The sequence below is a fragment of the Fukomys damarensis genome, unplaced genomic scaffold (assembly GCF_012274545.1).
Source record: "Fukomys damarensis isolate Sample0158 unplaced genomic scaffold, DMR_v1.0_HiC HiC_scaffold_23, whole genome shotgun sequence".
Classification (NCBI taxonomy): Eukaryota; Metazoa; Chordata; class Mammalia; order Rodentia; family Bathyergidae; genus Fukomys; species Fukomys damarensis.
The window spans coordinates 50,388,762-50,405,030 of NW_022900935.1; the positions used below are offsets into that span (position 1 = coordinate 50,388,762).

Sequence of the window (16,269 nt, forward strand, 5' to 3'; positions counted from 1 at the left end):
AAAAAAAAAAAAAAAAAAAAGTTTTGAAGGTAGTTAGTTGAGTGGTTAGATAGGATTGGAGGGACAGTGATTCCAGAAATGAGTTCTGTGATATCAAGTGCCATGAAAATGGTAAACTATAAAAAAATGAACTGAAAAAAATAAACTGGGTTGAGCATCTCTAATCCAAAAACCTGAACTACTCCAACATCCAAAACTTTTTGACGTCACAAAGGGAAAATCACACACTGACCCAATACAACAGGTCACAGTTAAAATGACAGGCACTGAAAATATTGTAGAAAATTACTTTGAGGTTGTGTAAGTGTATATGAAATATAAATGAGTTGGATTCCATTCCGATGATAGCTCATTATGTATATGCAAGTATCCCACAATCCAAAAACATTTCTGGTCTCAAGCATTTTGGATAAGAGGTACTCAACCTGTACTTGTTTTCAGATTACAAAGAGAGGAATTTTTACTGCAATGAGGGCAAAGGAGAAAAGGTTGAGAGAGATACCTGGTGATGGTGTTTGAGTTTGATATGATAAAAGGGCTTCTGGAAGTTTTCTTTTATATTTAGAATGAGAAATCAGGTAACTGTCATACATATTGACATGCATCTAGTTTAGGCTTCATTTGCTAGACTGTAACTCTTTGATTTTGGTACTGTCCATAGCCCCTAACTCTTATCTCTTCATACCCAAAGGTGGCCACATAATACTAAGCATTTCTAAAAGAAAAAAAATACTAAGCATTTCTACAACTCTGGCACTCCCACCCCCCAGGATCTTAGGACTTGCAAAATCCCTGGCCCAGGCATCTGTTTTTTAAATCAGAGTAACCAGAGTTTTAAGCTTTGTTTTCAAGTTGTATCAAGGATTCTGGGCTACAGAACTGTATCTTACACTGAAAGTTATTAAAAATAGGTGTTCACAGTACCTGCCTGGCTAGCATGAGGTCCTGAATTTGATCTCCAGTCCAAAAAAAAAAAAAAAACCCAAAATTCAAAAATAATTGGTATTAAAGCAGTTGGACTAACATTGTTCTGGCTTTTAGTATAATACTTAGTAAACTATTTTGACAGCTTAAAAATTTATCTTTAATATCTTCTTTTGTAGGTGCCCAAAGTCCTGTTGATACACAGCCTAAAAAAGCATTATCCTCACCAAGTTCGAAACCATGTAAAGACACGTCAAACCCCCCCTCATCTCTTTTTCTATTCAAGAATGCAGCATCCTTTGTTGAAGACAGTGAGTTGTAAAGAGTTATTAGTTCTTTTGCCATATTTTTTCCTAGTACCAGGGACCTAACTCGGGCGGGACCTTGTGCTTGCAAGGAAGGCAGTGGAACCACTGAGCTAAATCCCTGGCCCAGGTTTTTTTAGTTCTTTAGATTACTGCTGGGTTGGGACATTGGGTATTGCTGCTAGCTTTTTTACTTTTGTTGCGCTATACTTTGTCATTTGTTTTAGTTTTAGTTTTGTATGATTTTTTTTTTTTTGAGACAAGGTCTCATTATGTAATTCAGACTGCCCTGGAATTCACCAGCCCAGGCTGGTGTCAAACTCACAGAGATCCTCCTGCCTCAGCCTCCCAAGTGTTGGGATTATAGGCATGTAACACGATGCCCGGCTTAAGTAGGATCTTATTTGTAAAGGTCTGCCCTTAATTATGAGCTGATGCTGATTTAGAAGGTTTTTGGTCACATATTTTTTGTGTTCACTATTTTATTGTCTAAGTCTTCTCTGAAAGACCTTGATTATTCTTTTAAAGGCAGTGAGTCTTTACATCAGTTGCTGGCCTTTAACTTAATAGTAAGTGACAAAATATTTTTATTCCTTTTTTTAAATGTTTTGATGACGTGAAGATTTGACCCAAGGCCTATGCATGCTTGGCAAGCACTCTATTACTAAGCTACAGTCCCAGCCACTCTTGGTACTAGGGCTTGAACACAGTACCCTCACCCTGAACTACATTTTTGGGTCTTGCTAAATTGCCTAGGCTGGACTCAAACTTGTAATTCTTTTGCCTTAGCCTTGCAGAGTGCTGGGTTTATAGGCACACACTACTATGTGAGGCTCATCCCCAACCCTTCTGAAGTTTTATTTTAAGGCAGAGTTTTGTTAAAACTGTTCAGGCTGGCCTCGAACTTGTGATCCTCTTGCCTCAGTCTCACTAGTAGCTGGGATTACAGGCATGTGCTACTGTGCTCAGATTGTTGGTCCTTGCTTTTCTCTACAATTTCTATATGGGATTATCATTGTTAAAATCATTGTTAATGGATAGCTAAGTTTTCATTATTTTTAAAGGAACAATTTGATGATAATAACATTAAGATTACATCCATCCTGCCAGGCACTGTAGTACACACCTGTAATCCCAGCACTTGGGAAGCTGAGGCAGGAGGATCACTGTACTGTGAGTTCAAGGCCAGCCTGAACTCATAGTGAGAGCCTGTTTCAAAAAAAATTATGTTCATCCAGATTTAATTAGTTGCCTACTTTTTTGGCTGACTATATCCTGTTTTAAGTATTTTTTGTGTGCTTTAGTGTGTGAATAGTAACTGTCTAGGTATATTATATGCAAAATGATTTATCTCTTAGAATTTCATAAGATTCACTGTAATTTGTCTTACCAGCGGAAATCCCTTCTGTGAGTGTGGTTCCAAGTGCTAGAAGGCTAGGGGAGCCTATCCGAGCAGCTATTCCTTTACATCCACCCTACCACCCTTCAGAGCCTCGAGCGCCCTGCCCTATAGGAAGAGAATACTTACGATCAAGTCACTTCTCCCCTGTCAAGAATTCAGCAGGAGAGCGCACAGCATTTTCTGTGGTAAGTACAAATGCATGCTTGCAGTTGGGTAGAAGCCCATATACTTGCTATTTCTGGTACCAGAGTTTGAACCCAAGGCTTTGTGTATGCTAAGTATGTGCTCTACTATGGAGTTATACCCGCAACCCCAGAAGCCCATATATTTAGAGATCTCTGCTAGGATAACCGTCAAGCATACTTCACTATTATGAAATGAAATAGCATTGTACCGAAAATTTACCACTGCGTGTTTCCACTTGCATATTCTTCTTCTGTATTCTAGGAAAATACGGACAAGGTGAATGTCAAGGGAAGGGAAGGGAGGGACCAAGATATGGAGGGAGCGGGAAGAAAGGGAAAGGGATGAAAAGGAACTAAGATGTGTTATGTACATGGACCAACTAACTCCCCACAGTGAAAGAAAATGGGAGCCAGCCATACGGAATGTTTATTTTTTGCTAGGCACAGATCTAGGTACTCACAAGTGTTGAATAATTTATTTCTCAAAACATTTATGGAATAAGTACTATATTTTCCACATAGAGAGGTTAGTATCTTGTCTAAGGTTACACAGTAATTGAAGAGACAGGATTTGAATTCAAGTATTCTGGCTTCAGAATTTTGTGTGTCTTCAGTTAAATAATTTAAAAATACTAGAATGTATGAAAAAATAAACATCCATTGATATTCCATTATCCAGTGTTGTCGCTGGGAATGTGAAGGACAGCCAGACAGCAGGAATGTGGTTTTGCCAAGGAGTAAGTAGAGGGCTGAAGCTCTCACAGGCAAACAGCAGCCAACTCTCAACAACCTTGGTTTTTGTTAGATAAATGCACAATACTTCCATGAGAATAAACAGTTCCTTACAGATTATCTCTAGCAGAGCATTAGAAAATATTTTTTATGAACACCTGGTTCTAGTTATTCATATACTTTCTCAAACAAACTGTTCCCAGAGCCAGGCGTGGTGGCGCACTCCTGTAATTACATCCCAGCACTTGGGAGGCTGAGGCAGGAGGATGCTGTGAGTTCGAGACTAGTCTGGGCTACACAGTGAGTTCCAGGTCACACTCAACTACATAGTGAGACTCTGTCTCAAAAACCCCCCAAAAAAACAAAACAAAACAAAAACAAAAACAAAAAGTAGGGAGAAGGAGGGATGGGAGGAGGAGGCTGGTTACAGCAGGACTGTTAGAATTTTGAGGTCAGTCTAGAATATATGTAAAACAACAAAAAAATTCATACAGTGAAGAAAAAGTACAAAAATGAAGTAAGCATCATCAGCATTAGATGACTATCATTTTAAACATTCTGTGCTTTTATTCAGATAGATCAATAAAAAGGAAAAATTCAGTTATAGGATAATTACTGCCTTTAGCAGGTAGCATTGGGAGGGGGTAGCACAAGAGCTTCTGAATTGCTGGTGAGAGTTCTGTTTATTCACCTGAGTTATAGAGAATGAGAAGATTAGTCTTGAAATAATTTTTTTTTTTTTTTTTTGAGACAGGATTTCACAATGTAGTTGAGACTGACCTGGAACTCACTAGGTAGCCCAGGCTGGTCTCGAACTCACAGCGATCCTCCTGCCTCAGCCTCCCAAGTGCTGGGATTATAGTCATTCTTGAAATAATTAATCAAAGCTGGGCAGGGTGGTGCCCGCTTGTAATATCAGCACCTGAAAGGAGAGGCAGGAGAATCGCCCTAAGTTTGAAGGTAGGCTGGGCTACATGGTGAGTTCAGGGTCAGCATGGACTACTTAGCAAGACTTGTCTTAAAAAACAAACAAATAAAAATTGAGCTGGACACTTAACGCTTCATTTTAAAAGTTAATGCAGTTATACTATAGTTACTACTTACTACAAAGTTTTCAGTAGAAGAAAATAACGAAGTGAAACTGAAGATATTAAACAATAAATATTTCTTTGACACAAGAAATATTTTGTTTCCTTTTACACACAAATATTTTCTGAGGCAGGGGATTTGGCTCAATGGTTCCGCCCACTGCCTTGCGAGTGCAAGGGCTGGAATTTGATCCCTGGTACAAAAAAAAAAAAAATCACCAATATTTTCTAAAAGATTCCTCGGGTCTGGGAGTGTAGCTCAGTGAGAGAGTATGCTTAGCATGATCAAGGCTCTGAGTACAGTCCTCAGCACCAAAACAAAACAGAAAGATTCCCCATAAGGTTAAGAAATAAATTACTGAAAAAGTTAAGCATTTATATTCATATTTTGTGAGGTTTCATGTTCAAAGGGTTTCAACTTGAACAGTCCCTACTGAATTCTCAAGTTATAAAGAGATAACTTGAATATTTTCTACTTGTGATAACACCTGATATTTTATGTTTGAGAATCCCTCATCTGCCTTTATATTAGAATGGCATTCTGGGGTTGGGGATTTTGCTCAGTATTGCTGCGCCTCCCTCGAAAGCATAAGATCCTGAGTTCAATCCCTGATAACAACAAAAACAAAGAAGAATGGCATTTGGAGCCACACTTTTTCTCTGAGCAGAAGTTGATAGACTGCTCTAGTCATCTGGGTGTCAGTATATTTTGACAAATGCATTGTAACATGGAAATTGAAGGACCTTTTTGTCACAGGTCCTCTCTTCCGTCCCCCCAAAAGGGACTTATGTGTCTTTTTTTGTAGCCTTTCCAAATTGACTTTTTTCTTTTAATAGGAACCAGATGATACAGTTATTTCAACTTCCACGCTGCCTAAAGAAAGTGACCAAAAAATGTCTCCAGCTCAAGTCTTCAGCCCTAGGACAAGGAAGCTTCCAAAAGGAAAAAGGTAACATTACTGCAGGCTTTAGTGCTTAAGGTCTGTTTGCAAAGGGATTTGAAAAGTTAAAGTATATACCCCAAATTGAGCTGTGGAAGCCAGCATGAAGTATTTATTAAAGTATGTATTGCAGTTACTGTAACATGTATCTGGCTACTTAAATGCCACGTGGTCACTTTTATTACAGACAGGAAAACAGAGCTGCAGCCTCATCGTGGGATTCACCTTCCTCCCAGAGGCCAAGAAAGAGGTTAACAGAACAAGAACTACATGTGGTATCGGAGAAGTTGTCTCAACGGCTGTCTGAACTAGACTGGGCAAGTCTTGTTTTTTAATATATATTGAGATTACTGTGGTTAACAGGCAATTTCAGGGCTCCCCAATGGAAGGTAAAAGCTAAGCCTAGGTACTGACATGAGTTATGTCTTAGTTACTATGAAAATGTTCCAGAAGTGAAGCAGGTAGGACATGAACCGTGATCTCTTTTAGGACGTAACCAAATATAGCACAGATTTATCCATTTATCAGTTGTGATGAAGACTAAATCATCTAATACGAATGATTATGTGAAACTATTTAAATGTACTTGTATAGTTTCCCTTTGTCATTTAAGACAAATCTGGTATAAAATTGATCATTGATTCACCCAAAATACAATGGAGTAACATTGAATGACTATATTAAATCCGTATGGAAGTCATAAAGGGAACTCACTAGTGCATAGCACTGATACCCACCTGTTAAAAGGCCAAACATGCATAAGCATCTAAAAACTAGTGACTATTAGGGAAAACATTAATCTGCTCTTTTCTACCAATTTACATTCTGCTGAAATTAATGAAAGATGTTGAAAAGAATTTTCTCAATAGATGTTAAAAAGTGCCCTGGGCCATCACACTGAAGACAAGACTGACCTTAGAGAAGATAGCAGAGGGAAAGAGGACAGCAGCGATGAGGCGGCGCTCTCTCAGCACAGTGACAGTGTCGTGGAGTATGGACCGAAGAAGCTAAGGCCAGCAGGTACCTCCCCTGAAGAGGTCTGGACGGGATGTCCACATGAACGACTTGTGTCAAACATTTCAGAAATACATAGAAGGAAGAAAAAATACCGAAGTTGGTATTGTTTACTTGTATCACTGTTTTTATATTCTAGTAACATACTGTATATTACTTATCCAGACATACTGCTGTATGGTTTTAGGATTTTTAAACTTACAGAGATGCTGTGTATATTTTAGCTGTGGTGTAACACAGTTTTTACAATGTATCGCATTGATACATTTATCAGTAAGGGAACGGTCTAGACTTCATAGACAACGCATAACCATAGGAAATGTAGTTAATTTGCTTGTCAGCATGATGCCTTATAAGTATTTATAAGATATGTATATGTAGTTCCATTCTGTCCTCAAGACCTAGAATTTACCTTGGCTTGCTTGCCACCCCTATTGCAAGAGTACTTTTCATGGAACTCTATGTACAGCAAGCATTCCACATGTTCAATTCAGTCCAAAATTGAACATACAGTAAGTACGTACTTAACACACTGCATATTTATGTGCATTTCTCTCTTACTGTATGATTGAAATTCAAGTTAGGAAACAGTCCACTTAGTTCATTCATCATTCTGTCTGGATCTGGTAAGAACCAAGTATTTGATTTCCAACTTAACATTTCTGGCTGTCAGAAACTAACGATAAATGGCTTTTCTGTGTTGTAGGACTTTCTGTGCGCAGAAGGCCACATTTCAGGTCTCATTCTCTGTCTCCATCTCCTGTTAACAAACACAAACAGTTCCAGATAGAGAGAAAAAGACAGCGCAAGCAAAAAGAAAGAGACATCCGCCAGTTCCAAGCAAAGGTATGTCTCATCTCTTGACTATCATTGGGCAGTAGGCAATTCCACCTCCCCTCAGCCAAATGCTGCATTGAGTATGCTGCTGAGGAAAGGCTTAAAATGCATTTAATATGCTTAAGTGAATGACAAATACGTGTTACAGTTTATGCCCCATTTAGGGAGCATAAAATTATACTCATGAAATTCTCAAGAAAATAACCTGGTCAGATATAGTTCAGTGTTCCAGTGGATTAAGAAAAAGGAGATCACGGTGGGTTGGTATTTTAGAGACACTTTCAGAGATTAAGAAAATTTAAGATGGACTGAATGTAATGGGCCACTGGAGATAGGAGATGAGAAAAGGGCTCATTAAGAAGACTGGTGTGATTATCACAAAAAACTTTCTTCTGTGGGACAGGGATTTTGAAATATTGAATGAATTCAGAACACTTAAGTTGTCTGCTGTAGATTTTGTTTTTGTTTTTTGGTACTGGGGATCGAACTCGGGTCCTTGCACTTGTGAGGCAGGCGGTGGAACCACTGAGCTAAATCCCCGGCCCTGCTGTAGATTTTATAATGTAGTATTTGTAATGGTGAAAACTGAAGTTACTTCAGAAGGATGTCTTAGAACAGTTACTAGCTCAGTATGTAACTAGGCATGTGATTTCCACTTGGGAGTGTCACAATAATTACAAAACCCTTGAGAACAACAGCAACAAAAAAACACATAATGTAAAATTTCATTTTATATCCCAGTTACACAGTCAAAATTGTGTCTTTATAATACAGAGCTGAAATGAATTTTTGTTTAAGTGAATGAGCTTCATACTTGGTGACAGGATCCTAGGTGATTATTTTCCTTCATTTTCACTTGTACATGTCTTTAATGACTAACTAATGTGACATTTTCCTCTCTAGGCATTAACTGAAGCATTTGAAAGGGAACTAAGAAGAAATAAAGTTCAAGAGAATATTGGTCCTCAAGGGATAAATGAGGAGGAGGAAATAGTGGGTAAAAGTCTTCGCTGTAATAAATGCATGAGATCAGATCAGTAGAAAGTATCAGGAGGATCTTTGTGAAAGAAAAAGGGACCAATAGGATTTTAATCATCAGTTGTTCAGGAAAAGTTCAGATTTCATATCATGATGTAGAATTTTCTTTTCTTTTTTTTTTTTTTTTTTTTTTTTTTTAGAATTTTTTTTTTTTTTTTTTTTTTTTTTTTTTTTTTGAGACAGGGTCTCACTGTGTAGTTGAGACTGCCCTCGAACTCACAGGGATCCTCCTGCCTCAGCCTCGAGTGCTGGGATTACAGGTGTGTGCCACCACACCCGGCTTAGAATTTTCTTTTATTCATAGAATACTTGAGTCACTGATACCGGAAAAAATGGTCCCAAAGAATACTATTAGTGTTTTTCCCTCTGCCTAAAGCTTCCATCAATTACAGGGTTTCTACTCCCTAGCAATTCACCAGGGGGTTAAAAAAATGGCCTTCTCTGACAAAGGTAAAAGGCAGTAAGAGAAGCTAGGCGTGGTGGTGCATGCCTGTAATTCCAGCACTCTGGAGGAGACTAAGGGGTCACTGCAACTTTGAGACTACTCATATTGAGTTTAGTGTAAGCCTGAACCACACACACACACACACACACACACACACAGTGGGACCTTGTCTCACAAAAAGGGCTGGAGATATAGCTCACTACAAAGGTCCTGGGTTCAATCCCCAGTACAACAAAACAAAACAAAACAAAAAGAGAGTAAGAGGAGACAGAGAACCCCAAATATTTTATACCTGATTAAACCCAAAGTAGCCCAGTGTGGTGGCACACACCCGTAATCCCAGCACTCAGGAGGCTGAGTCAAGAGGATCACTGAGAGTTCGAGACCAGCCTGGTCTACATAATGAGAACCTATCTCAAAAAAAGAAACCCAAAGTAAAAATTTTCATTGTTTTTAAAATAATGGCTTACAGAAACTAAGGGAAAGCATGGGGAAATGCTTATTCTAAAATATTAATCAGCAAAACCAGTTACAGAGTACAGAAGAGTTAACATCTAAGCTTATTGTGTAGTTGCTTGAGAATTTTGTTAGTCTACTTGAGAAAAGTTGTCAAGGAAACAAGCACATCACATTAATAGTACTTGTGTTTAGGGTGTGGGACTATGGTGACTGAAACTGGAAAAAGATCCAAAGCTTTTTCAAATTCCAAGGGATTCCAGAGGCCAAAAAATGTCTGTACTTTAGTGTAGATGAACACTAACCACATTTTAGAAATTTGAAGTAGGCTCATTTTGCTAGGGATGTTAGCTGTTTTTATCAAGATGTGATATTTAAGATTAGGTATTAAAAAAGTTGTTAGACCTTTTCTCATTTCCATTGTTTTATATGTGCTTCTAAGGAAAAAATATACACAGAAGCTGTTCATAAAGGAACTCCAAAACACAGTCAGCCCTGGAAGATTTCCTCTAGAAAAACCACAGTTCAGAGTCCCAGAGGCGGCCTTCCGAAGCCAAATAAAGCAGCTCCAAGTAAGAACCACAAAGTTGTACTTTACAGAAAACTGGCATCCTTTGAAAGTATATGCTGCATTCCAAGGACACAGCACTGAAAACTAACATCTACCAGTTAGTAGCAGAAAGTTCCTTCTTTAAAAGTCACTGCCATATGGCTGGTTTTGTGTAAAGAGCTAAAATTCTTAAATAAGGAATTACCTTAGGGAGGCCCGAATGTTGACACCCGAATGCCAGAGCTCCTGCCTGCTGCTCCAGCTTGAGCTCTGTTCACTCAGGCTGGATGCCGTTTTTTAATTTCTAGGAGTTTGATAGAATGCAAAGAATGCTCCAAGGCAGGGAGATGGCCTGTTGGGTTTCTTATATATTGAGAGTTGGAGCCAGTGAATGTTAGGGTCTTGTTACAAGAAAACAAGGTCATACGAAATGCGGGGCTTCCAGATATCCCCAGAGACTTCTGGCCTTCCAGCTCCATCTCTTTAGAGCTAAGTGCCTGCCTCCTGGAGGGCTGAGCAGTTCTCTGTTAGCCTAAGGGAAGCATCTGTGCACAGGCCCTGTGGTGGCTGAGCAGTTAGGTTGCAGCTCTTAGGACCAGTGTGATCAGTTCGAACTGTTGAGCTATCTTCATCTCTACCAGTAGTTGGCCTGCACTCATCAAAGAAGGAACACATACAATAAGAACACGTAGAATGGTTCTTTTCAGGATCAGCACTGCATATCTTAGATGAAACTTTGGTCCATCAGGAAGGGGAGGTGAGAGTTCTCGCTGGCATGTGTGTCAGATCAAAGCCTCTCACGTTCCCTTGCAGTGAAAGTAAATGAACACAGTCTGCTGCCCCTGATGCTGGAGCAGTTTCCATTTCTCTATGTCTCTGGCCCAACACTAAGCAAAATGTGGAAACAGCAAATTGCACATATTGAACAGCTCAAAAACGATGCATGTAGAGAAAATCGATCAAAGAAGAAACTCCGGGATGAAGTAAGTTACTGTTAGTTTGAAGTATAAGAAAGGGGAAACTCCTCGAACAACATTATTAACCTACTTGCCTTGTGTTGCCCGTAAAGATAGAAGAAGCCCTGAGAAGGCATGACCTCCTTACTGCCCTTGTCAAGAAAGAGTATGAACATAACAAGAGACTGGTATGTTAAGAGCAAGTTGGGAATTGTAATTCTTTTTTTTGGTACCGGGGATTGAACTCGGGTCCTTGTGCTTGCGAGACAGGCCACCGAACCACTGAGCTAAATCCCCGGCCCGGGAATTGTAATTCTGAACTTGGAAGTTGTATTCATTTCCTTTATCTGTGTACCTGGATTAATACTCACCTGAGGAAGCATGTGGGGCTTTAACCAAAATCGATGAGAGGAGGAAGTGATAGTACTTTAGGACCATTTTCATTTATTTAGTTTTTATAGTGACAAATCACAGAATATGATTTTTATGCAATGAAAAATGTTGAGTAACCTGTCCTGGATCTCGCCATAGGCAAGGAGTGCAACTGAGATTGTTCTCCAGTTGCATCTCTGAATCTCCGCAGCCCCTTCTAGGTGCTAAGTGGTTGTAGTTTAGTATTTTTGCCATCTCCTGTCTTTCCCAGGTTGGACGGCATAATTAGCATATTAGTCTCTGTAAGTATAGCGAAGGGAGATGACAGAAGTTGGAGAATCTGCCCAAGGAAGAAATGTACGAACCTCCTCACTGATTAGTGAGTAGATGAGCCTTGAGAACTCTACATCAGCTGTATGTGGTGTGGGAGAAGACCCTGAACACCAGAGCTGGAGGCTTTATGTGATGACCTCATTTCCTTCTGTTGGTCAGATACTGTCTAATTTCTGTAGTTTTGGCCTATTTAAATACTTGTGACAACCCAAGCTTTGCTTGAAAGTCACAGCATGGTATTTTTCCACTCCTGTTAAACTGTTACTGAGTGGAGCCTGTGCCCTATGCTGGAGTGGGGAAATTAGGACCTCAGAGTGGACTGTTCGGGGTGTGGACTGTTTTTCTGTAGGATCGGGAACTTGTCAGTGCTGCTGTTCAGACTGAGGTGATGAAGCCAATGAAGCCGAAAGCCTGAAGGGATCCTGGGGGCTGGTGGTCTTACTCTGTACCCAGGCAGGAGGCCACTGAGCCTGTGTGGCTGGCTGGGAAGATGAGAATGAAATTAAGACTTGTGTTTTCCTCTCTTCTCCATATGTCCCTTTCTTCCCTTCCCCATTCCTAGCAAGACTTTAGGGACCGCATTCGTAGACAAAGGTTGACCCAATCAAAGATAAAAGAAAATCGTCAGCAAATTGTTCATGCCCGTAAATACTATGATGATTACAGAGTTCAGCTGCGTGCAAAAATGATGAGAATGAGGACCCGGGAAGAAATGGTAAGTGTAGACACTCTGCCATCCCATTTATAGTGAGTTTGTCTATTATCTCTCAGGACCGCTCTGACTCATCTCAGCTTGCATCCAGAATCCAAATACAGCTAGAATTATACACACACACACACACACACACACTTTTTTTTTTTTTTTTGGAGACAAGGTCTCACCATGAAGTTCAGGCTGGCCTTCAACTTGCATTCATCCTCCTGCCTTAGCTACCCGAGTGCTGGGATTATAGGAATGTGCCACTACACCCTGCCTGAAAGATACAGATATATCTAGATCTATAAAATTTTAAAGAGTAGGAAGATTTGATGGGGAATACAAGTAGGGAATACAAATGGAGAATAAGAATAGCTCCTGGGAGACAGGAAGGGTCCTGAATGGGTTGCCCTGAAATATGTATTTTAAAAGGGATAATTATCATGGTATGTGAATTGTTTTTGAAACAGGGTCTTGCTCTGTGGCTTAGGCTGGCCCTGAACTCACAGGCATCATCGTGCAGCCTCCCAAGTGCTGGGATTACAGGCATGCACTATCACACCCAGCTGTGAATATCTGAATTAACTGATTTTTAAAAATCTTTGTGAAATACAGTCTAAACCTTTAATTGACTAAAATACTGTTCATTTAGTTCAGTATAGTGATAGTTCAGCATACATTCACCTTTATGATTATATAACTGACAGATATTTAAGAAGCTATTTGAAGAAGGTTTACAAATTCAGAAGCAAAGATTACAAGATCTAAGAAACTATGCCAAAGAAAAGCGAGATGAAGAAAAAAGGCAGCACCAGAATGAACTGGACTCAATGGAAAACTACTATAAGGACCAGGTGGGCTCTTGCTCCCTTTAGAATGTGCTTGATCTGAACACCCGTCAGAAGTCTGCTTAGTGTGCTGATACTAAACCTCCACATGTTAACTGGGACTTTGCAGCCCAAAGTGACCCCATTTTTAAGACTAAATGTAAGCTAGTTCTTGGTCATAGAATACTATATTGCCCTGTTTCCATTAAGATAAAATATTTTAAGCCTATGAGCAACAAATATAAAAACTCCCTAAAACACTAAGTGTGTAAGGTTTGATTTTTTTCTTCCCTATGAACAGTTTTCATTGCTGGCAGAAGCCATATCACAGGAACGTCAGGAACTCAAAGCCAGAGAGAAAGCCCAGGCCCAGGTAATAACAGGATAGAAGTAATTTATTTGCATTTGTAGGAAATAGAAAACAATTGTATTATAAGTGTTAATGGGATGTAGAGAAAACTAATAAAATCCATCTGTAATCCAAGACATTTATCTGAGATTTAAGTTTACCTGTTCTGGTCTCTGTAAGAACTACTTCTAAATTATTAAAATTATTGCAGGAGCTGGTTAAGCTGGAAGGGGAAGAGGGAATAAAAATAGATGAGGGCCTAGATAAATGCTGTGAATAGTAGGATAACATGAGTTCTCTTTCAGACGTTACATAAGGTGAAGCGAGAACTGAGATCTAAGATGGAGAAAGAAATCCAGCAACTGCGGAACGTGATAACGCAGAATGACGATGATGCTTTCTTCCGGGAGTTGGAAGTCGAGCGCTTCAGAGCTCGGCTACAGCTGGCTTCCTTTCAGTACAGTAACCGTCCCTTCCCATGAGGCCCGACTTGACAGGTGATGGTTCTGGGCAGAGCTAGAATTGCACCAGTAAACAGTCTAAACCAAAAGAGTGATTTTTAAATGCCATATCTATGTATTCATTCCAATACTTACAATTTTTAAAATAAAAATTTTTCTTAGAGCTGTTTTAAATTTATAACCTAAAACCTGGGAGGGCTAGGGATTAAGCTTAGTGGTTCTGCCGCCTGCTTTGCAAGTGCAAGAACCTGAGTTTGATTCCTGGTACAAAAAAATAATAAAAGTACCTGGGTAAAGGGGAATAAAGGCACATATCCTTAAGTCATATTTGTGATAAAGCAGGTCTTGCTTGAGTCCAAATCCCCCTCCCCTCAGAAAAACCACATTGAGAGAAAAGTGAGAAATGTGGCCTAGTCTTTAGAGGGGGCCTTAGGGTTGAACTTTGACTATATATTATCACATGTGCAGGTCTCTCAGATGACTGGGAAGATGGGAGACATTTATGCATTTTGGCTTCTGTGTAATAAGAGGGCAGCGAGGAGGCTAAAGGTTTGCATGTCAAAGGAGCACAGGGGGATTGGAAAGTGGGCAACAGTATACCAACCCTTCCCTGGTCGGGGGAATACTAGAAAGAAAACTCAGCAGTGAAAACCAGGAGTCGGAGGCAAGTTTCAGAGCCACTGAGGATATGGGGACCTTGCTGCTCAAGGCCAGGGATAGATAAGAGGGTACCACAACAGGACAGCAAGCAGGTGGGGGCTCACGTGACAGCGTGCAGAGAGGAGCAGGAGGAGGAGGTTACAAGTGGTGAGAGGCCCAAGGAGGCTTCAAGGTGAGATGGTACTGCCCTAGAGCGGGCCACTGGATTGACTATTACGGTTTCAAGTGCTGCCCTCTGCAGACTGGCAGCTGACAGGAGACTGGGCCACCTGGCAAAGATCCCTTTCTCTTTGCTCCCAAAGCAAAATTGTTTGTGTGTGTGTGTGTGCGTGTGTACCCACTTGCGTGACGGGATCGAACCCATGCATTGCACATGCTAAGCAAGTGCTCTACTACTGAGCTGTACACTTCCAGCCCTTTATTTAGAGACAGAAGCTTCCCAAGTTGCCTCAAATTTGTTACCTTCCTTCTTGAGCGTCCCAAGTAAAACCAAGTGTTAGGTCTGGGATTCAGAGACTTGCTGAGGTGGATGATCCCATCATGACTGACTTTGCCATATTCAATCTTGGGTTTTGAGTCCTTGGGTTTGGATTTGGTCTTTGCTGAAATACAGGCTGGAAATATTAGTTTGGAAGTTCAGTTTTCTAACAGCTATTCAAAGCTCTATACCTCACAGCCTGTATAGAGCCTGGCACACAGGAAAAAATAGGTATTTGTTGGTCCTATTTAGGGCAAATACCTTTTGAAGAAAGTAAATTTAACTTTAAAATTTGGACTGTCTAGTTTGCTAAGATTGTTAAACTACGTAATTGCCTCCTCTATCCTGTATTCTAGATGCAGAATTGTGAATCATAAACCTTAAAGTCTATATAGCTGCTAGGGAAAATATAACTGATTTCTCCTTTTCATTTTGAGGGTTTAGCTGCTCAGCACCATGGCAGGGCTGGAAAATGTGAGGGCCCTGCTATAACTCTACCCTCACATCCTTAACAGATCTGGTTACAGAGTAGTTTTGGAACCATATCATTCTTCCCCTCTAAATCCAGACTGGCTTCAGAAATCCCATCTTTCTTGACACAGCTGCCAACAGGCGCCATGGCAGGAGAAACAGGCACCTTCCTGCTCAAGCTGGAGACAGAAAGGGTCCCTGACCTCTCTGAAGCTCTGATGGACAAAGTCATCAGCTGGGGAAGGCAAGTATTGTTCAGCCTCTCACTATAGAACCAATCTATTGTTTTCCAAAACAATTCACTACAAACTCGATATTCTTTAAAAACTTTGATGCTGTGGTAGTGCAAACAGCATTCATTTTTATTGCTCAACTTCGGCATGGGCGCGTACATAGTTAATTCTTAAAAACCATTTATACAGATGTTATTGATAAAGCTCATGTAACAACTTGGTGAAAATACAAAACGTCAAAGCTAAAACACTCTGTAATAAATACAAATACAATGAAAATGATAAAACTTTGTTTTTAAAGTCAGTTTGAGAGAAGGAAGAATATTACATAAAGTGAACTAATTACATCTAGAAATAAAACAATTCAGCATTTGGTACAATCACCACCATCCTACCATAAGAATGTTGAATACCACAAATGGTACCTGTTGGCTGTAAGCTGCAGCTTAAAGACAGAAGCAGAAAGAGCTGCTCTACCAAACTGAAGGTGGCCAGAAGCATCTAACTCACCAGTG

General features: G+C 40.0%; 1 protein-coding gene across 3 annotated transcripts in view; it reads left to right on the top strand.

The window, feature by feature from the left end:
- Cep95 (centrosomal protein 95) overlaps window positions 1–16,269 on the top strand; it is a 30,248-nt gene extending 13,979 nt beyond the window's left edge. The window contains exons 7-21 of one of the 3 annotated variants that reach the window (XM_010616775.3): window positions 1,104–1,235; window positions 2,623–2,816; window positions 5,474–5,586; window positions 5,765–5,894; window positions 6,447–6,597; window positions 7,298–7,437; window positions 8,332–8,421; window positions 9,810–9,939; window positions 10,731–10,900; window positions 10,987–11,061; window positions 12,141–12,293; window positions 12,983–13,129; window positions 13,404–13,475; window positions 13,757–13,948; window positions 15,653–16,269. In XM_010616775.3, the coding sequence (XP_010615077.1) occupies window positions 1,104–1,235; window positions 2,623–2,816; window positions 5,474–5,586; window positions 5,765–5,894; window positions 6,447–6,597; window positions 7,298–7,437; window positions 8,332–8,421; window positions 9,810–9,939; window positions 10,731–10,900; window positions 10,987–11,061; window positions 12,141–12,293; window positions 12,983–13,129; window positions 13,404–13,475; window positions 13,757–13,933 (1,874 nt within the window). In that variant the 3' untranslated portion in view covers window positions 13,934–13,948; window positions 15,653–16,269. Of the gene's footprint in view, window positions 1–1,103; window positions 1,236–2,622; window positions 2,817–5,473; window positions 5,587–5,764; window positions 5,895–6,446; window positions 6,598–7,297; window positions 7,438–8,331; window positions 8,422–9,809; window positions 9,940–10,730; window positions 10,901–10,986; window positions 11,062–12,140; window positions 12,294–12,982; window positions 13,130–13,403; window positions 13,476–13,756; window positions 14,047–15,652 lie in introns of those variants that run through there. The other 2 variants (XM_033767873.1, XM_033767872.1) reach the window with 2 other exon arrangements.